Raw genomic sequence first — 23,278 nt, forward strand, 5'->3', positions numbered from 1 at the left:
GAGTGCGTCATTATACTTCAAGAGGTGTCCCTACAGTGTGAGGATGAGGCACTGACTGGTCATCTATTGACCAGCTCACATTCTGATGCTATATACAAGGATAGTGTGAAAACCAAAATAAGCCAGGGCATGGTGCTGCATGCCTTTCACATTAGCACTCAAGGCCAGCCTGGTCTACATAGCCAGTTCCAGGTCAGCTGGGGCTAAGTAGTACGACACTGCCTTAAAAATAAGTAAGAAAATAAAATAAAACATTAAAATTAAACCAATGACAAAACGTAGACATTAGTTTATATCAGGTTTATGTCATATCCATGACAGTTGCTGACATAGCTTAACGGCATAATGAGGAGGGAAATAGGGTACCCATCTAACCATGGTGCTCCCACAGTGAACTGGGGCTGACAATCAGGGGTGCTCCCCACTGCCAGACCTGAGCACCTCTGCTTGCCTCTCCATGGTAGTGACACAGGACATCAAGCACTCTTCACTGGGCTCTTAGAAATGCAGGCAAGTGGTCTAGACTCTCAATGGAGCAGTTCAAAATCCTGAGCCTAATCTAAAGTGAACACTGATCGGCTGGCATGTTCTCTATAGAATGTATTTCATGCAGATTTTCACTTGCAAAGTGGGCTTTCCCATGGCCCTTTCTTATTTTCAGTTAATATGTGAAACTGAAGTTGGGAAATGAACCACAGATTTTCAACATGTCAGAGTCATCTAGTTTTCTATAGGTTCTCGGGACAACTGGTAAACACATCTGAGGTTTTCAGTATTCGACACACAGTGTGTTTCACTCATACATTTGGTTGAAAGGTCATCTTTTATTCCTTAACTTACACGTCTATGTGTGTGTTTCTGGGTACAGCAGCATCTCTGTCGAAGTCAGAAGGCAACTGGCAGAGTCAGCTCTCTCCTTCTACCATGAAGGTTTCCTACTGAACTTATCTTTGCAGATACCATCATGCTGAGCCATCTTGCTGCCCCCTCATTATCTTTTATAGATTAAATACATTTATTCACAAAAAATGTAAAGTTCTCTTAGTTCAACTTCTGTCCTCTTAGAAGTAGTATCAGCAGATATACAAATGAAGGAGTAAAATGATGGACTTGTCAATATAAGGGACATCATCATAGGTGGGGCTCTTTGTTAAATGGAGAACTATTGATAAGTGTTTTCTCCTCGTCAATACATCTCAGTCACACGTTATCATATGTGAGTACATACAGCTAACTGTGAAACTTTTTGCACATATTTTGCAAACAAGATGTTAGTATAGGTCCTAATGGAGTTCAAAAAGTATATTCACATATGTCTGCATTTAAGTAAACTACACCAAAATTTATCCTGCAAGGAAAAAAAATGCCCATCAAAAAAGAGGCTTTTGAGAACTACACACTAGAAGTGCAACAACAAAAATGAAATCATTGTACCAGCCAGAAGAGCTTTTTTCTAGTATCTTAGAAAAATGCAAATAACAGAATTTATAAGGTTAGCCCTAGGACACATGCTAAAGTTAATCCCTTCCCAAGGCGGTCTTAGTTTGGATTTAACCAACTCAATTCAAATCCTAGTAATTTAAATAGGAATTAGAAGATAGCCTTTCCACCTCTATTTAAAACCCTTTAAGTTAAACTGACAACACTGTGCCCAGCACACAATGGAGTTTGGTACATATCTGAAATGGTCACCCTTTTTAAACACTATTGCAACTTTGCTCAGCAGCTGTCCAGACATAGATGGTGATATTGCTGTAGTCACCATCATTAACCGAAGGTGACACTGCTGGAGTCACCAACATTAACCAGACAAAGATATGTCAAAACATTCTTCTAATGAGGATTACAGAAGAAAACATTTCAAAAAATGTAATAATGTTTGTTGCTCAGTATAAATAAAACTAGTTTATTTACCTAATAGATTTTTCTACTTATTTTCTCAACAAATATTTGTTGAGAAAGTAGTGAATAGACCTCATCGTCATTCTTTTAAAGCTATAGGATATCCTGGAAGACAATGAAAAGAAACATAATCTCAAGTAGCAATTAACTGTAAGTAATAAACCACACACATAGGAGCTTAGAGAACTATGTGCTGAGGAAAATTCAGATAAAAGAAGACCATGAAACGTTATATACTAAAACTGCAGTACCTGATCACCTCAGCTGACGAAATGGCCATGACTGAGTATGAGCCTGCACTGTCTCCATAACGCCAGTGTTTAAATGGCCTATTCTCTGGATCACCTCAGACAATTCATTATTTGTGGTTCTGTATGCCACAGTGCTCTTTCTACACGTACCACCATCGTTTTGTCAAACATTTTCATTAATAATGATCTTAAAGTTCTAATTCTATTGATGTTTATAGTTTAAGATCTTTTGAATTCAAAATGTACTATGCAAAAATGATTGACTGGTAGTTCTCAGTGATTAACAGCACTGTATCAAAACCATTACTAAATGGAAACTAATTCTGGCAAATACCTAACAGCAAAGAATAAAACTAATTTCCTAAAACAATTTTTTCACCTAATAAAAGGCACTTTTCATTTTGGTGAGTGTGTTTTTATGACTGAGGATGGATGAGGGGATGAACTGCACAAAGATGCCAAACTCAGTGATGAGGTCAACATTAAACAGATTTCTAACAAGTCCAACAATATCTGCATGTGACAATGTATTTACATATCATGCTTGCTAATCTCCCAGGCTTCAAATAAATGAGCAAAATGATTATGTTTAAAGACATTATCAAATACTACACTCTTGTGAGTGCTACAGAAGAATATTTCATGTCAACATTTGATAAAAATGGAAAAGTTATAAAAATATTCTGTTAACATTAATTTTTTATAAACATCAAACTTTTGAACTAACAAAATAAACTAAGCATTCATTGTCCAAATATGATGCAGGAATATGTTTCAGCTAATGTGGTTAACCAGAAGCTTTGTCTCCATCTCTACTCTTCACTGTCTAGGATTTAGGCAATTTAACTCTATGCTTCACTCTCTTTATATGGAAAATGAAGACAACCAGATCTACCAGTGAGAGTTCATTTGGGGATCAGGGTCTAGTTAAAGTACTTGACAGTGTAGTGGTTGAGTGAGAATGGCCCCCATAGACCAATATATTTGAAGGACTGGTCCCCAGTTGGCACAACTGTTTGGGAAGGATTAGGAGGTGTCGCTTTATTGATGAGGTGTGTCTGTGTCCATTTCTAGTAAGCTCTCTCTACTTCCTGCTTATATATAAAGATGTAAGTTCTCATCCACTGCCCCAGTGCCATGCTGTCTTCCTCTGCTAAGCACCATACCACCAAGTCCATAGACTCTAAGCCTCTGGAACTGTGAGCCCCAAATTAAATGCTTCCTTCTATACAGTGTTTTGGTTATGGTGTCTTTTCAAAGCAATGGAAAAATGACTTAAGACAACAATAAAGCTAGTGATGAATAACTTTCCCCTTAGACATGAACATACTTACTTTGAGAAAGACCTGTAGATCTTGAGTCTGAGTGTGCTGGAGAATGTCTCGCTGCAGATGTTTGAGGACAGCTATGCAGACATACACTTGATAATCAGGACCAAGGACAACACAAGTAGCAATGTAATGGCATATTTCCGTCCAATCCAAGTAATTCCAAAAACACTGAGTTATCCACTGTAGGCAAATCTTAAAGAAAAAAAAAAAATAAAGAGAAGTTTATTTGAAAGGAGTAAAAAAAAAAAACTATACTTGCTTATTAAACAGTGCCAACCAGTAACACAATGAAACCAATAATAACAACAAAAAAAAAATAAATAGAAATAGAAAGGCATTCTATCTAGTGGCCTAAAAGTGGTTTTCTTGTTGGCTACACATGTACGAAGGCCCATATCTCCTGACTCAGGAGCTAAGGACCTGAGGCCGCCTGCCCTGCGCACGCTCCTGCTTCTCTGAGCCTTATTCTGACACATTGTCCTCTGCTTACCACACACACCTGTCTGTTCTCTGCTAACAAATGCTAAGAGACTACCTGAGTTCAGAGGTGTTAGTTGTTTTCCATCCCATCTGCAGCCACAGATGTATAATTATGCAGATGACAGATGGCAGAATCTTACATTAATGCCAACGGACTCTTGCTGAGTCAGAGAACAATTTAAACCAAACAGAATCAAAGTACATATAAACTGGGAGCTATCACACAGAATTAAGAAACAAGACTTTTACAAAGTGCCTTCCTTTTTTGACCCTTTAATTGGTGTATTATTGTTGTATATTATTAAGAGGCGTGGCCTTGTGGGTGTGGCATTATGAGAGGAAGTGTGTCAATGGGGGCCAGCTTTGAGGTTTCAGATGCTCAAACCAACCCCAGGATCACACTCTCTGTTCCTGTTGCCCGCTGATCCAGATATAGAACTCTCAGCTACCTCTCCAGCACCATGTCTGCCTGCACGCCACCATGCTTCCCACCATGAGGACAATGGACTACACTTCTGAATGGTAGGCCAACCCCCATTAAATGTTTTCCTTTATAAGATTTGCTGAGGTCATAGTGTCTCTTCACAGCAAAAACAAAACAAAACAAAAACAAAAACAAAAAACAAAACAACAACAACAACAAAAATCTAACTAAGATGTATTAAGTACAAAAATCATCAAAGGCCCTACTGCTTAGTACTTGAAAACTTCACCTTATTTGGAGGTAAGGTCATCATGAAAACAGTCAAGTTCAAGTACATATCAGGGTGAGCCCTGCCGCAGTGAGCCTTGTGAGGCAGGATCTGAGTAATGGAGGTTCAAGGCCATAGACTCCTAGGGTGACCAGGGCTAAGAAGGGAGCTTGGGAGGACAAAGGGGACAGATGTGGTGGCTAATCTGAACTGAGCATAGATGTTAAGGACACAGATACACTTGTTCTTTTTGTTCTGCCCCTTTGCCCTTCAGGAACTGTATCCTTCAATTATAAAAGGTGTTTTTCCTACCCCTTTCTCTAATCTGTAGCATGCAGCATCTGCCTTCCTGTGGCTAATGTGATAAATTGCTAGTTGGACCATAACAACGTGGCAGAAAGTAGGCAGGGAAAACAACCAACTTTCTCATCTTTCTAGCGAAGTCTAGGTCAAGGTGTTAGAGGGCTGGTTTCTTCAGAGCCTTCTCTTCCTGGCATATAGATGACTGTCTTCTCCCTGTCACACATGTGGCCACCCTCTGCGGTTTTCTTATGTAAATGTCTTCTTATAAGTCACAGTTACTGAGCCAGAGCCACTCTGATAACATCATTTCAACTTAAACATTTCTCAAGCACCTTACGTCTTACAGGTGTACTCTGACGCAGAGATGGTTGGGGCTTCCACGGTGATGACTGAGGGAGACATGATTCATCTATACTAGCCTGCACCACTGAAATTTTGATTTCTACATATTATTACTATGTCAACTATGGACCTTTGAATTCTAGTCATTAAGAGTACATTTTTCATCTTACCCTATGAGCATAATGCCTTTTTAAGTCATGCTGACCATATGGTAAATGAAAATTTAAGGTGGTAATTGTGTTATTATCTATTCACACATTTAAATAACATTCAGGATCATAAAGAAGATCACTCATACAATATGCAAACTGTACTACAGTTTTCCTTAAAATGTTGATAGTCTACCATACTTAAGTTTATGTCAAATGGCATTAACATGCAATACAATATTATTTTATGTGAAGTACATTATTTTTACTGGTATCTAGATTAAAGGAAAAACCAAGGGATAAAAAAACATTAAAGTGGAAACAACTGATTGCAAATACCCAAGGAAGTCAAAATAATCTGATTTCTAAATGATCAACTATTTTATTCAATGGCATTATTTTTAACGACTCTTTTGGCCTTACATGATTTTTTTCATTACACAAATTAGTAAAAAGGAAAAAAATAACTTAAGAATAAAAGTGGCTTTAAAGCCAGACCTGGTGACATAAAGCTGAAATCTCAGCACTTGGGAGGGTTGAGGAAGGAGGATTGCTTCAAGTTAAGACCAGTCTGGATTACATAGGTAGACCCTGCCCTAAGTGTTTCTGAGTGATTTCAATCGGTTGAACACATTCACCACATCATTCCTGAGTTTCTCCATTTGTCACATGATAGAAGTTACAAGGGTGAATGAATTGCAATTGGCAAAGCACAAGCGAAGTTAGCAAATAGGACATTATTTTTGTTATACTTCTGGAAGGCCTGTTTTCACTGTATGATTTTACATTTTCAAAAAGTACCATGTCCTAAAACATGAGAGAGTTTTCTGTAGTCTTATCTTCATAATGGAAATAGAAAGGAAAGATGATCACAGTGATTGATATGAAAAAGAAGAAGAAAAAGAAGAAGGAGGAGGAGGAGGAGGAGAAGGAGGAGGAGGAGGAGGAGAAGGAGGAGGAGGAGGAGGAGGAAAGGAGGAGAAGGAGGAGGAGGAGGAGGAGGAAGAGGAGGAGGAGGAGGAGGAGGAGGAGGGGGAGAAGAAGAAGAAGAAGAAGAAGAAGAAGAAGAAGAAGAAGAAGAAGAAGAAGAAGAAGGAGAAGAAGAAGAAGAAGGAGAAGAAGAAGACGACCAAATGTGGTTTCATGCACTCTCTGCAGGAAGGTGAGTCAAGTTAGTCTGATTCTGAGCACAGTCCTGCATAGTAATTATGTTATGTAGGATGGTCCCTCAAGGAATAAGAGATGCACTTTTAAAGATACAAGGTAAAACCAGGAAAAAGCAGAAAACAGTAAAAGACATTTATTAGCAAAGGGTAAAACTGTTGGTAAGTTAATTGGAATGTGATTTTACATTGTTTAACTTAAAAAGAGAATGTAAATTCTGATATCTGTTTTCTTTCTATCTTCAGATACTTTGAGAAGAAATTTCAATCCACAGATGTGCTCTTCTAACCACATTTAGTTTTGCGTACGGTGGCTGAGCTTATTATTTTCACTCGAGAGATCTGTATATTTCATCTAGCAATGCTCCTGCAAATCCTTCACTAACTAGCCAATCCCCTTGTGCCTAACAGTGCACAGCTTCAAAAACTAGATCAAAACAAGTAAGCTTCTAAACACAAAAATGTATATGCAAATAATGAGTCAACCATATATACCTACTTAGTTACTTATACCTGCTTTTATATTTAATAATTAGCAATGAAGTGATAAATAATCAACAGAGCAGTGATAGGCACTTCAGACAAGTGGTTAGCTCACGGTGGGAGATGCTGCAAGGCTTTCGATACTATGAAAAAGGATAATATCACTGTCCAAAAATAATACCTTATTGAATAAGTTGATTATTTATATACAGGCTTCTTTTACATTTTGCCTTTCTTGTTTGTTTATTTTTGAGACAATGTCTCATACTGTAATCCAGACTGGCCTAGAACTCACTACGTACCCCAAGCTAATCTCAAACTCATGGTGTTCCGGCTGCCTCACACTCTCAAATGGCTAGGATTGTGAATGTGAGGCACCATGCTGGGGTTTTATGCAGTTGTGTACTGATAAAGCTGTATCAGTCTCACAAGACATATAACATTGATTTTGTTCTTTTAAACACAAAATTGATAATATAAGGCCTGAGATACTATAACCTCCCCCTACTCTTTGGCAATCCACTTCTAAATTAAAGTATATACATTAGAGACTAAAAATGACTGGAAGCATTAAACAATACCCACCCCACTACTGAAAAGCAGGCTAGTCAACAGTAACTCTGAGGAGCATTGCTCTCAGCACAGACATTTAAACGCTGTGAAAGAATCAAGTGCTATAAATTATAGTAAATGTATTGTGATTTTCAAGCAACTTTAAATTTCTGTGATTCAAAGTTAAAGCAAATGTTTCATAAACTAAAATCTAAAAATGGCTACAAAGAATTATTCCGCCCCACTGAATAGAAGTCTATGCTATATTTGAATTTCTTAATAACTTCATGAAACTTACAGCATGCAGAATCCCTCACATAAGTGCATGTGACAAATGATGTGCTACTTTATGAGGGTAAGAACAGATGCATATAGCATGACAAGAGGAGCTGTTGTCTAGCTAAGAGGGAGCTGTCTCTAGCAGGGTAACTGCAAGGGAATGAACGCACAGTTTGCCACAAAGGAAAGTATCCACACACCACAAAATGGATCCAATCAGCCTCTGATTAAGCTAATGCTTACCATAAAGAAAGCTGGCATAATTCTACTTGGTTAACTTCAAATTTGATTAAAGGAAATGAAACTAAAGATAAGCCTAGAATAGAAAACTTCCTCAAAAGTGGTAGTGGATAACTTTTGGCAATATGTAGTTATTGCCTAATGATAAAATGATTGTTATTTCTTATCACTTTAATATCAAAAAACTCTTAAATATAAAAATATAAAATATAAATAATCTATAATTTTAAACAATTGCAATTTAGACTTATGTTTGAATAGCTGGCAAGTTTACCAAAACAAAGAAACAAAGCATGTTAGTTAAAAGCTGAAAAAAGAAGATTAATGCATATAAATATATAATCAAATTAATATAAATGCATTTACTTATGTTTATCCAATTAACTTTTGTTTAAATTTAAATGTATTTCCTATGTTTTATGTGAAAGCATTTTTCTTTAAAGTCAGAGATCTGATAGTTGAAGAATTGGTACTCCCCATGGATTACCTGTGATGGAGCAAAACCAGACATGTGGAAAGCTGAGAACACAAGTGGCACCTCAGCCTTCAGTAGCATTTCAATATAGTGAGTGCTGCACGAATATACGGGATGGATGCCAGTTTCTAGGGTATCAACAGGAAGGAACCTCTGCAAGAAAGGGAAGTGGAAAACAGTAAACACATGGATGATATAGAAAAGCCCAATACATACTTAGCTGAGTCATTCTGCTTAAGCCATGTTTTGCTGCTTTAAAATTTATATTATATATATCATATGTATGTACGTATGTACGTATGTACGTATGTATGCATGCATGTATGTATCAGTTGATAGCATGCTTGCCTCAAATGCACAAAACCGCGAGTTTGATACCCAGCACCACATAAGCCATGTGTGCTGGGTGCAAATCTGTAAACCTACAAATATCAGAGGGTCATCATAGGATAAACAGAGATTTAAAGTCAACCAAGGCTACTTGAGACCCTGCCTCAACAAAATGAATTAAAACTTGCAAACAAATTAAATTTATATGGTGGTGTCACACTCCACAACAATTAAGTATGTAAATGTCAGAAAGTTAAACATTGTAGAGTAATACGCCTCAATAAAGGTCAGGCTATGTATCTTTTCAAAACAGAGAATTAAGGGTAGTTTGTAATTCAGGAAACTTCAAAGCCTGTGGATGAGAAGAAGAAAAGTTGCATTAAAATGAACAAAAAACACGTGAGTTTGAGTAATGGGCTGTACATACTATCCACGTCAACATGAAATGTAATAGTGCTGGCCTCGGCCAGTGAGTCTATGTGTAAAAGCCTTGGCCAACTCTTAAGATCATTTGCCTGGTTTTTTCATTTGGTGATTTTAACTCATATCTGGACTTGAGTTCATTAGAAATCTGGACTGAGAGTTCCATAAAAAATTCACTTCTAATCTGGGGTGAGATGTATAACGTGTACTTCCACGGTTTTCCAGTTGTCATGAAAAATATATATGCACACATTAAATTGTGTTTTAGTAAATATAGTTGTATATATGTATAAACAGGCTTTTCGGCAATATGCTTATGAAGTTAACAATTCTTAGTTCTAATGATTCTTAGAACTAAGGTAACAAAACTTAGTTCTTAGGATTAGGGATCTAGCACAGTGCAGAGCTCATGTGGAACAAAATTCAATTCTCAGCTTTGACTTAATAATTAGCCTTAGGTGTAAATTATGATTGTGAATATTTTACTTGTTATGATTGAATCCAATGAACAGAATCATTATTCATATCAAAGTATAAAAAACTTAAAGATGTAATTTTGTCAAGAAAAACTATCTTAATAGCAATTAGCTCAAGCAAAGATGACACCCAGTCCTGACGACTAAATAATTAAGAGATGGCCAGAGATATTTTATTGTCTTAACTTTACCTTATGTTTCAACTCCTCTTCCCCAATCTTATTTAAAATTAAAAATCACGCTCTTAAGTAAAACAAATAAAACTTATAAAAATTACATAGGATTACAATATGCAGGCACTGTGCTGGACTTGTTGCTATAGTATTTTTGAGGATTTGCTTATGTAATGAGTTTCTAAAATCACTTCACTGGTTTATCGGTGATTTTCATTTTTTGTCACTTAGCACAAATGATTTATTATTCTTTCAAATTACAGAAATATATAGCTGCAGGAATAAATCAGTATAAGTACCGTGGGTTTTTACAACAGGTTCTCTAGAAGAGCTTGTGCATAAAACGCTTAAATATTGATGAAGACATGGCACATTAACTGGACGTCTTATGGTCACTTTTATATTGAGAACAAGGAGAAGACTGTCTATCAGGTAATTAAACATAATAGGCTATGAATTAATATCCATTGATTTAGTTCTTGTCAAACATAAAATGTTTCACTGACTATTTATAAAGCAAATAAATCTAATAAACATAATCATCAAAGACTAACTTACAGATCTGTGTTTTCAACGTGAACTTGCTAATTTTCTGTAATATGTGCAAAGGCAGTGCAAGAACTAAACACACTGGGCCTAATTCTTACACAGCATCATTCTGTGCTGTGGCAGAAGCACCTTTAGAACAGGTCTATGAAGAGATAACGACAGTGACATTAATTACACTGTCAAGGAAAACAAGCCATTGCCATGTAGGGGAGTCCCAGGGATAAGGAGAGCTCCTCTAGGCTCATAAATCACACACGGATGAAAGAACCTTAAGTCACACTTTTGATAGCCAATCAGCTACGAAGACCAAACCGGGTATACGTAATATTGACTAAGTAACAAGATTCTAATGACTGCAGTTATTGTTGTAGTAAAATCACTTACAAGCATAGACTTCTAGCTTACCTATTATTTGAGTATCATAGCTCTAATAAATAGTAAATGGTATTCCTAAAGGCAGAACAAGAACAACAAATTCTTTATATGTACATAAGAAAAGGCCGCATGAACCATCAAACTATAACTTACACTTTTAGACTTTTGTATACTTTGTTATAATACCCTGAAATAATACCAACTCTTTCTTATTTGGAGAACATTAGAGCTATTGGCATTTAAGGTAAAATAAGCATAGGAACTAGGCTCATTAAAAAAACCAAACAAAACAGTAAACCAACGGTTCAGAATGTGCTAGTCTTTGAGAGGATAGGAAACAGAAGCCTTATAAGATAGCCCTAGAATGCTATGTGCTAACAGGGAAAATAAAAGATATGCTCTTCAAAATGGAGCAGAACGGTCTTAGTTTTTTACTTTCACCTTAGGAAATTCTGTTAAGTCATTTTATTCCTGACATCATGAAACACAGAGTTCTGTGTTGCAATAAAAAATTAAGTAGGAAGATTGTGCTGGAAAGATCTGAAGGCTTCCCACCCAGCAGAGACTGCTCCAGAGGAGCTCGTTCTACCCACTACATGAGTCTCTACAGACAGAGGATCAGCCAAGCTTCCCAGTAATATTTTTTGTTAATTTGTACAAAATGGAAAGGAGTCCAGAGAAAATTTAAAGATTTCCCCAAACACGGATACTATAATACTATAAAACAGAACCATTTCACGAGTAAATGTGTTTTGGATGGCTTGCTTTTTGCAGTTGCCCCATAGATAGATGGTGTTCTTGACATTGCAGATATGTTTAAATTCTGTCAGCATTCTGGCATTGCAATTTTTCAACATCAAGTGCTTAATGGAAGCAAATGAAGCCTGTGTACAGTTATGATCTACAGCTGTCTGCCACCTTCCTGGTGGACCGTACCACTTCATCTGAGGCAGAGCTGTACTACACAGCAGCTGTCTGCCACCTTCCTGGTGCCCTGTATCACTCCCTCTGAGTGCTGTTTTAGGATGGTTTAACATCTGTGGAGCTCAGTTTGTAAATGCACATAAGTAAACGCTTCTTATTTTAACTGATTTGTTGTTCTTTTCATACCTATTACTAGCAGAGATGGAAAGCATAATATTTGGCTTGGTTTTCTATGAAGTTCCCTGAAGAATTAATGTATTGTGACTTAGAGTTTTTCTTATAATAAGTCAAGATAATTTAAGCAAATTAAAGGATTCTTCTAGTCTAAAAATTTCAAAGGCTAAAGCGTTTTAGTTATTTTAATTTTATGAGCAGCATAACTATACTTTTAAAAATTCTGAGAGCTTCTTATTGTTCATATTCACTAACAATTAAGCTTCATTATTTCTTGTTTTGTTTATGTTAGGCTTATTTTTTAAATGTTTTTGAAGGCTGGGTGGTGATGGCACACACTTTTAAGCCCATCACTTGGGAGGCAGGGGCAGGCAACTCTCTTAATTCAAGACCAGCTTGGTCCACAGAGTGAGTTCCAGGACACCCGGAGTTACATACAGAAACCCTGTCTCAAAAGACCAAAATCAAACCAAAACAGTAAACACAAACAAACAAAAAACCCTTTTGATTTGTTTAGAATATTCTTACAAAGATGAGTAATCAAATATTTTTTCAGTAATTTTTTTCTAAAGTAATAAAAGTATACTGTTCCAAATATGTTCCAATTTAAATACTAATTCACATTCAACATGGAGTAGCTGAAACAGGCTATAGCTTATGAACAAAGGTGGATGTGTCAGTGAACAAAACAAAACCTTCCTAGGGCTAGCAGCAAAGTATATAGATGAGAGATATCATATAAAATAAATAGTACATTAGCAGATAATAAATGTTATACTGATAAGGAGAGCAAAAGTGATATTAGGGAAACAAGATTATAATTTTTATTGAATATCTTCTTTGAAAGAAAGTATTTTATATGCTCTGTGTGTGTAACTCTCCATTTCTGTCATTTCTGTCTCCTCTAACAGCCATCAGCCCATCTTGCCTTCAAGTCCCTTTCACACATTCATGCCTTTGTTTTGTTCTGTGACTCACTGAATTTAATTAGGGCAGTCTGTGTGACTGTGGCTTTGGAACCCGGGGTTTCATTAACAGATAACCAACAGAAGACAATGCCTGCCCTAGAATCAACTCATAGCTCAGCTGGGAGAAGTAAGGCCCCTGAACTCCCCCTTGATCTGTGACTGATGAGAGGCCCAGCAATGGCAACTCCAGCCGTTGTGAGGTCCTGACAGCAGTGACTGTGTCACAGACTGAAGAGTGCGTGTCCTTCTCTCTGTCTCCTGGCTCTTTCAATTTTTTTACCTCATGTAACATGAACTTTGTTGAGCCTTAGAGGGAAGTAGCATAAATGCCGTCCTTAGGGTTGGTTAATCACTCAGCCATCATTTATTCTGAGCATGATAAGAAGCCACGAGTCTCTTTAGTAACCACCATTCATGGGGAAAGGAGGGGATTTTCTGATTAGACTAAAAGTAGCATGTTTTATGGTATTAACATCTATATTCAAAAGGCAGTTTACATCATGTCAATGTAGCTAAGCAGCTATTGTAAGTCTCTCATTAGGCTCTCGGACCTCCCAGTAACCATGAAGGTGTGACCAGGTTTGCAGTTCCAGGTGTGACTACTCTCCTGTGTGAGCAGGACTTGAATGTAATCACAGAGCAGCTGGTTACCTCAAGATGAGTTGTGTCATTACTGCACACCAGTGGGCACATCTTGCCTGGCACAGGAGTATGACAGTGTTTAGGATTCCCAGTTGATTAAAACCACTGACGAATTCCCCACGCCCCACTGGAAGCCTGTAGTGCACCTCCCAAAATGATGAACGCTAGCTACACAGGAAGAGGCTTTAGCTTACTTCCAGTCTGATTTCGCCATGTATTGCAAGGAAGGTAACTGATGTCTTCAGCAGTAAGATCACATCAACTAGTTTTAGAGGCCAAGAGGGATGGTAACAGCCTTTATTGTTTTGGTAGCTCATGCGGCTTCCCCATCTACACAGGCTGATTTTTTTTTCTTTCCTTCTTTCCGCTTTCTTTTTTTGAAGTCTACGAAAAGAATGTGAACTTGAGCTAAGAAGACAGACCACCACACTATGCTAACAGCTAATAAAGTGCCACAAAATGAAAGACTTTTTCATTTTATCAACCTACACCGAAAGTACTGGTACAACGTTTGAGAAAATGGAGCATATAAAGAATATTCTTTTTTGTAAACAATGAGCTTTATGCATGTCTTCACTGATCAAAATCTTTTACGTCAGATCCAAATGCCCACTCCCCACAGGTGAGCCACAAACTCATATCAAAGGAGGCAAACAACAGCCTAACTCCAGATGCACAGGTCTCATCACAAAAACACAAGCAATAGGAAAACCAAGAAAGTATGTCCTTTGGGAAAGTTACAGTAACACAGTAATGGTTAAAAAAAATTACTTGAGATTTAAGACACAACATTAAAAAGAACTAATATAACATGTTCAAGGAGGTCAAAGAGTTGAAAGAAGACACAACACCACAATTAAATTAAAGAAGACAGACGTAAACTCCTGATTGATAACCAAGGAAACACAAACAGCTGAATGAAGTAAGGAGGACAATTCAGGATATAAAAATAGAATTCAATAAATTGGAAATAATGAGAAAACACAAACTGAAATGAAAACCCCAGCAAGTCTAATGAAAAGAAATCTCAGTGGGAAGATTCTCCAACAGAATGGCTCGAATGAATGACAGAGTATCAAGTCTTAAATCTTTTAAATGAATGAATGGATAAAATATGCAAGATCTTTAAAAAGACCAAATCTATGAATTATGGGCATAGAAGAAAGAGAATTATTCCAGATATAAAGATATATAAATATTTTTCAACAAAATTACAGAGAAAAATTCTAATCTAAGGAAAGAAATGTCAATATAGGTACAAGAAACACACAGAACACCAAATAGACAGGACCCTAAAAGAAGCTCCTCGTGACATAAGTCAGTTAAAATACTAATTCATACAGAACAAAGAAAGGGTACTCAAACCTGAAGGAGATAATCGAAGGCACATATAAAGGCAGACTCATCTGTTGATTTGGTAATTAAAAATTTGAAATCCAGAAAGGCTTAGAGCACTGTAATTCAAGTTCTGAAAGACCACAGGTGCCAATCCAGACTGCTAACATGGCAAAATTATCCCTCATAATTGAAAGAGAAAGAAATACTTTCCACAAAGAAACAAACAAACAAAAAAGCAGGCTAAGGGACTTTATAACTGAAAACCAGCTTCACAGAGAGTGATGGAAAGAATCCTTCAAAAATGAGAAAAAGGCTCTGATGGTCTTCCCGTGGAGCTCGTCTCTTCCCAGTCCCTCTATCCTTTGCCCCTACTCTTCCACAAGACTCCCTGTGCTCTGCCCAGTGTTTGGCTATGAGTCTTAGCAAGGCACTGCTGGGTGAAGCCTCTCAGTAGACAGCTATGCTAGGCTCCTGCCTGCAAGCATAGCAGGGTATTGTTAATAGTGTCAGGGGTTGGCTCTCTCCCTTTGGGGTGGATCTCAGATTGGGTCAGGCATTGGTTGGACATTCCCTCAACCTCTATTATATCTTTATTCCTGTACATCTTGTAACACAAAGTTTTTGTGGGTGGGTCAGTGTTCTCCTCCCTCCACTAGGAGTCCTGTCCACTTAGAGGGTGGCCTCTTCAGTCTCCATGACTCCTGCTACTAGGACCATCAGAGCCAATTACCCTGGGCCCAGGGCAGGCTTTTGGAGACAGAATCACCAACCAAAGACCATGCAAGGACTAGACCTAGGCCCCCTATACAGATGGGCAGCACAGTCTTCATGTGGGTCCCCTACTGAGGGGAGCCAGGGCTGTCTTTGTCATGGACTCTGTTGCCTGTTTTTCAATCATCTCCTTCTGGTGGGGCTGCCTTGCCAGGCCACAGGGGAAGAGGACATGCTCAGCCTTGATGCAACTTGATGAGGTGTGGTGGTACCAGGGTAGGGGTAGGGAGATCCCTTTTTCTTGGGAATAGGAGGAAGAGGCAGGGAGGGTGGGACCAGGAGGAGAAGAAGGAGGGGGCTACAATTAGGATGTAAAGTGAATAAATAAATAAATAAATAAATAAATAAATGTAAGAAAAAGGATAAGCATATGTGGGAGGCCACAAAGAAAAACAGATTATGTTAGGACCATTCTAATGAAAGGAAGGCCAAGAAAATACCACAAATCAACAAAATGACAGTAACGCAATGATAACCTCAAAGATTGGTAAATTCTGTTCTCCAATCAAATGACATAGACTATCCAAGTAGATTAGAAACTGGATTCATTTTAATGTTATATACAAGAAACACTTCTCATCTCCAATTATAAACATTACTTTAGAGTGAAAGGATAGAAAGCAAGCATTCCAAATGATTAGGACCAGGAAACAAGCAACCATCACCACTCTAATATCCGGCAAAATGGACATCAAAGCCAAAGTAATCAGAAGAGATAAAGAGAGATACTTCATTATGATCAACGGAACAATCTACCAAAAGGGCATTGCAATGCTTATAGACACTAAACAACATACCACCCACAACACAGTAACAGTAGGTTACTTTAATACTTGACTTTCATGAATGACCAGGTCATTCAGAGAGAGTGTGAGAGGGAGAGGGAGGGAGAGAGACGAGGAAGAAACACAGAAACATCACAGATCAAATAAACGTAAGCGGTATCTACAGACTCTCACCTAAGCATTATAGAATATATTCTACCTACCAGTACATGAAACATTTCCTAAAATATACCATATACTGAGGTACAAAATAAATCTCAACAAATTCAGAAAAACTGAAAGTACTCCTTATATTCTGACTACAAACAAATAAAGCTTGAAATCAATAGTTAAAAACACTTCGGAGAACACATGACTTTGTAGAAATTAAACAACTCACTACTGAAGGATAGATGGGTCAATGGAGAAATCAAGAACATTTTTTTTAATTCCCAGAATAAAATTAAATGAAAAGACAACATACCAAAAATTTGGGAATATAATCAAAATAATCCAAGGAAGAAAGTTTATAGCTCTATGTAACTACATTGAAAATCACAGAAAAATAAAATCACTTAATTATATTTCTTATGAGTTTAGAAAAACACAAAAACAGAATAAACCCAAAATATTGGGAGAAATAATTCAAAGTAGGGAAGATAATAATGAAACAAAATACAAAGAATCAATGAATCAAAGGGTTGGCTCTTTGAAAATATAAATAAATTGGCAAACCTTTAGCCAAATTAACCAAAAGAAAATGAGAAAAAAACTCAAATTACGAAAACTAGAGGTGAAAAGGAAGGCATAGCAACACATTAAATAAAATATAGAAAATTATGAGGGCATCCTTTAAAACCTGTATTTCTCGAAGTTGAGAAGCTGAAGAGAAACAAATGGGTTTCTAGACACATGCCACCCACCATAGTTAAACCCATGTGATAAGAAAACATTAAAAAAAATAGATCCACAACAAGCAGGAGATTTATGTAATAATAATAATTGATAAAACTCCCCCAACTACCAGAAACACAAAGCCAGATGGATTCACAACAGAATTCTACCAGACCTTTAAAGAAGAACCTCAACCGATGCTTCTCAAATGATCTCATAGAATAGACATAGAATAAACACTTCCAAACTCCTTTTGCCAGTACTGCTCCACTATCCAAAGCAGATAAAGAAAAATATCAATAGACCAATATCACTGATGATGATACCTGTTTTAAAATTCAACAAAATACATGTAAATTGAATACAAGAATGAATCAAAGAGATCGTTCACCATGATTAACTTTGCTTTCTTCCTGAAATGCAGGGCTAGGTCAACATACACAAATCATAAATAGAGGCATAAAGGCAGAACTCATAAAATCATGGATAGATTCAGAAACAGTCTTTGGCAAAATTCAAAATCACTTCATGATGAAAAATCCCTTGTGAGAATAGTGTAGGCATAAGGTTATTGTGTAATTCAAATGTGGGTTTCTGTACCCCACACCCATATCTGGTTGCAATTCTTGTTCTGAGAATCTCCTGTCTCAATGTTGTGTAAACACTGCTCCACAAATGCCTTTGGTATGCCAATAAGGCAGCTTACAACCAATTGCTGAGCAGGGGAAAGTAGGGCTAGACTTCCTACTAGGAAGAGGGGAGGAGTTAGAAAGGAGGAAGTAGAGGATACAGCTACCAGAGACGTCCAGGAAACATCAGAAGAAAGAGATACAAAGTGCAAGTATTGCTGGGATGTGTGCTGGCAGGAAACCACATTCGTTTTGAGGGTTATGAATATATTAGTAACTGCTCAGTTCTTGTGCTGTGAAGCTTGTTAAAATAAAATAATAATTTATGTGATAGCTGGGTTAATAAAAAACTGAGAAACAAACACAGTTATATAAAAATAACTGTAACAGACTAGGTATGAAGGGAGCATAGATACCAAAATAATAAAGGTTAAGCACAGCAAACTACAGTCAACATCATAATAAATGAAGAAAAATTCAAAATATTCCCATTGAGGTCAGGAGCAAGAATCTCTTCACTACTAGTCAATACAGTGCAGTGCTTCAAGTCTTAGAGATATTGGACAAGAGAAAAAAATAAAAGGATCTAAACAGAAAAGTAGACAAAGCATCTGTACTTGGAGATGATGCAATTCTATGCAGAAAAGACCCTGCAGTCTCCATCAAAAAACTCCTGGAGTTGATAAAAATTTTCAGCAAAGTGGCAGAATACAAAATCAACTTGTAAAACTCAATAGCCTTCCTATATACCAGTAACAAATATACTGAGAAAGAAATTAGAGAAATAATTCTAGTAATACCCTCAAAAATACCTTAAGCAAAGCTAAGCAAAGGGTTTTAAGATTTCTATAGTGAAATGTTAAAAACTCTGAGGACTGAGGGAGTCCAAAGTGTAGAACAAGGGGGTTAAACAAAACAATGTAGGAATAAAAATGTATAAGTATGTGTACAACTTTGCAAGCCAATTACATAACACAAGGTTTTTAAAAATTAGAAGGGAGAATACCTTGCATGTCTTTATAATGCTGCTCCTAAAACAAATGAGTTATTAAGCAAAATATCCAAGTTCTCGGTATGAGATACGTCCATATGAGCTGTTGGTATGGGAGAGCTACGAGGCTACCAAAATAATACAGGCTATTGCTGTTCTTCTGTTGCCCACCAGAACTAGATGGTAAGATGCTGTTGTTGAAGATCCTACATACCTTCATTGCAAGATAAAGCAAAACTAAGCTGTCACTGAGGTGGACACTTCCTCCCTGATGGTCCTATGTGGGCTGCTGGAGGATAAGAGGCAGCCAGTCTTACCCATCCAGGAGCCCTACAAAGCCCAAAGCCCAAACTAACCTGCCAGGCAAGATGTGAGCACTGGTGTTATAGTGGCAACAAGTGTTATAGCAATAGCCAACCACTCTCTGATTGTGTTCACGGCCTGTCCCACAGGAGGGTATTATTCATACCAGGTACTATCCCTAGTAGGAATTTACTACTTTTGTTTGGATAAGTTGAAAATAATGCCAAACTGATTTCTAAATATTTATGTTTATACCTATAGAAAAATATTATTTTCAGACCGAATCCGAGAAGCTTAATTTTTTGTTTCTTGGAATGACTAGGAAATAGAGATTCTTAGTTACTAACCACACAAAGAACAAATGATGGCTGAGTGGTTAACCCATCTCAGAAGAGTGGACTTAGGGAATGGAAGAGGCAGAGATGAGGCTAAAGGCTATAGAATCCTACTTTCTGTGCATGACACAGTCACAGCCCTCACTCTCTCACAGAAATCATGATTGCCTTCACTGGGGCAGCACAACACTGGGCTGTCAAAGTCAATTAGGGATCAGGAAAGGGCTCGCAGGGCATTACTGCTCCCTCCTAGGCTACTGAGAACTGATGGCCTCTCAGCAAAGGGCAGTCATCTTCCAATCGTGTATCCACTGGTGAGCCCATTGAACGTCAGTGGATAGTTTCAAACCTTTCCTCATATAGATATCCCTAGCTAAATGTAGTATGTCACAGAACAAAACAAAACAAAACAAAACAAAAGCAGAAAGGAACTTGCAAGGAGGAAGGGATGCATTGACAAGAGGTGGAAGGGAGACATAAAAAGGGAGGAGTTGAGAGTAAGCATAACCTATTATATACATGTATAAAACTGTCAAAGAAAAGATTTGATAAAAAATATATTAATATCATTAAGTTAGGAAAATGAGCACGTATTAGGGAGCAGTGTATATATAAAATATGATTTTTTAAGTACACAGTTATATTATTATATACATATGTGCATATGTGTATTTATATATACAATAAACTACCTACAGCAAGAAGAAAAAAAATAATATTCTGGTAAAGTTAAATATGATGTTTCTTAAGTTCAATTCTCCCTTTAAAACAGATTTTTAAGTCTTACAGAAATATGCAGCCTTGGCACCCAAAGGAAGGCAGAGGTCAGAAGCCTGGAGAAGTGCTGAAGAAACTGAAATGTCTTCTCTCTGTCCCCCTGCATTATCATGAACAGGGAAGACACAAACCAGTCGTGGCCTGCGTAGTTTCCTTGCAGGCACACTGCAAAAGAGCTAAGGAACATTCCCATTATCTTAGGAGAGACACCATCTCATAAATACTCACCTTGAAGGTCTCTACTAGAAAGAAATATTAATTGTACACAGGAATCATTATGTCCTCAGTTGGTTCATAAGCTACAGAGAACTGAAGATACTAAAACTGTTGAGGCATAGTCAGTATTTTAATGTGCCGTTGGATGATGTGTGGAGGAGAGCCAATGGTAACTGACATTACAGGAAAAACTGCCTTGTGCCTATGTCCATCTATAAGCAGGCATGTTTACCTGCTGAGCAACTAGCATAATGAGGCAAAAATCTATAGAACGTAGAATTCAGCAGCACAAATAGCTCCTAAATTTTTCTTAAAGTCAATTTTCTCTTCTGAATAGTCAAATGAAATAAATACAGTGCAAAAAGCAGCAGCCTTCTTATTACTCTAGATGTTTAAAACTTATTTTTTTCAAGTCTTGGATTTGTCTGGAAATGCCTTCAGAATGACTTCACTCAGTACAACACATCCTATGAAGGAATTATGGGAAATATAAATAAAATACTGTAAGGATACACTGTAACAAATCACACAGTGTATTAATACATCTTATGAAAGAACTATGGGAAATATAAGAATCCAGTTTAGTTCTGTGTAAACCCACTCAAAAAGGATATGAAGGGAAGAAGTGACAGGTGATTGCTGTTGTTTCAGGAACCTCTCACAATGCTTTAAGACCAAGGCCAGGTCATTTTCTGCACCATCTTTCAACAAGTTGAGAAACTTGCCATACCTGTGTGAAAGATCCAAAAACCACAGAATGAAAACTCCTGAGCTCTTCACTGCACAGCCATCTTTAGAAATCCATCAGAGCGTACTTATTCTGAGCTAACAAGGTCTGGAGTGCTCAAGGTCCCACTTTAAAGGTGACTATTAAGCAGGGCACTCAATGTTCATTCCTGAGGGTTTACAACACATCTGGATCTGCAGCATTAACTGTTAACATTTTAGGAAGGTGTAACAGTAATGAGAAAATAACATGACAGTACACTACATATGCGATGAATGTATAGATTTTTTCTGAAATTGATCTAAAGTACGGAGTTCTGAGTTTAGTTCTCTGAAATGTAAAGTCTAGAAGTACCTTTGGATGGCATCCACTAATACCAATACAGATATTGGGAGGAATGTGGGCATTTTGAATTGTGACTACGACAGTCCTGGACTTAAAATGTCTTGGCATTTACAGAATCAAACACTATAATTAGCTGAAGTGAATTCAGTGTTATCTGAGTTCCTCTATTTCTGCACACACTGAATGGGTGTGTTGTCTTCGTGGGGAAATAGTTGCTTGGTCCACTTCCAACCTTACTAAGACCTGACTTGGTCTGCATTAAGGAAGTGTCCTTTTAGTGGCAACACTGCTAGTAATGTCTATTGTTTTCATGGCTGCTTTTATCTAAATGATTCTACGGGATGGTAACTGTAGCATACTACCACATATCAAAACTCTACAGTATCTACTAGTCTCCACTTACTTTCTATGAATGAGAAATTATACTGAGTTAAAATATGTGACCTGGCGGTTTCTGTAATCTATAGGTTCCAGAAATAGAGCAGTACAGAATGCTTTTATTAAAACACATATATGGAGTTACATAACATGATCACAGCAATTACACTGGCATAGGTAGGTGATCCAGAATCCAGGCCATGATTTTCCCTGCAGTGGGCATTTCTATGAGGCTCAAGCATTTAGGAGCTCTCTCATGTGCCTTCTTAGATGCGACGCAAACAATGACCTTCCAATTACAAGGGGACAGTTGAGGACCTCATACTACATGAGGTTCATTGAGAACAAGAAAAGGTTAGTATCAAGTTTGTGATCTAATGTATTCACTTTTTTGAAAATTAATATATAAGTTCTGAAATCTCAAACTATGAAACTTCAGTTTAGTAATTTGAAGTTCTCAACCTATCCTTAAGGTATGTTTGTTATCACTGTAACCTGACAATTAGAACAAATCACGTTTTAGATGTATGATTGTGCCATAGCATGCCTTTTTTTTTTCCTCCCGCAACGCTGATTTTTGGGTAGAAAAAAAATTGATAGTCATAGAGAAACACACTAATTAGCTTTTGGAATAATAATGAGCTGTGACTGATTTACAGCCAGAGGTAATTTAATCATGTGCCAGTATCCTCAGAGATAAAACACTGTTATTTTCTGAGTGATAAGCTCTGCATTTAAAGTATACAAAATAGTTGGTTGTTAACTATTATTAAGTACACATCAGGTAGATGAGTTCTAGGAATGCATGGGGGAGCCATCTCCCTCCATACCTGACAGTCATCTTAACGCCAAGCTGCTGAACAGATGAGAGAGTTTCATTCTTCACATTTGCATCAGTAGCTAACAACAATAGAAAAGGGAGTTATAAAAATGTATAAAAGTCTGCATAATAATCACATGTTAATTGAAAATTGATGAAAGCAATATTTTTGCATATTTTAATGCGAATTTTGAAAACACTGATGAATTTGTTCTTTTAGGAGCTGTCACTTATATTTTCAAAGAAATTAACAGGAAACTTTTAAAAAACAAACTCTTACCCTGTAAAAATCATTTAGAAACTGGGAACAGTGG

At 37.2% G+C, this 23,278-nt stretch overlaps 1 protein-coding gene across 3 annotated transcripts in view; it reads right to left on the reverse strand.

The window, feature by feature from the left end:
• TBC1D32 (TBC1 domain family member 32) overlaps positions 1-23,278 on the reverse strand; it is a 199,344-nt gene that overhangs the window by 7,133 nt on the left and 168,933 nt on the right. For all 3 annotated transcript variants that reach the window (XM_084777382.1, XM_084777383.1, XM_084777384.1), the window contains 5 exons: positions 22,975-23,044; positions 21,309-21,424; positions 20,489-20,643; positions 8,655-8,795; positions 3,488-3,676 (listed from right to left, as the gene is read on the reverse strand). In XM_084777382.1, coding sequence (XP_084633508.1) covers positions 3,488-3,676; positions 8,655-8,795; positions 20,489-20,643; positions 21,309-21,424; positions 22,975-23,044 — 671 coding nt within the window. The remainder of the gene's footprint in view (positions 1-3,487; positions 3,677-8,654; positions 8,796-20,488; positions 20,644-21,308; positions 21,425-22,974; positions 23,045-23,278) is intronic.

This window comes from Acomys minous (assembly GCF_964271855.1).
Source record: "Acomys minous genome assembly, chromosome: 3".
Lineage (NCBI taxonomy): Eukaryota > Metazoa > Chordata > Mammalia > Rodentia > Muridae > Acomys > Acomys minous.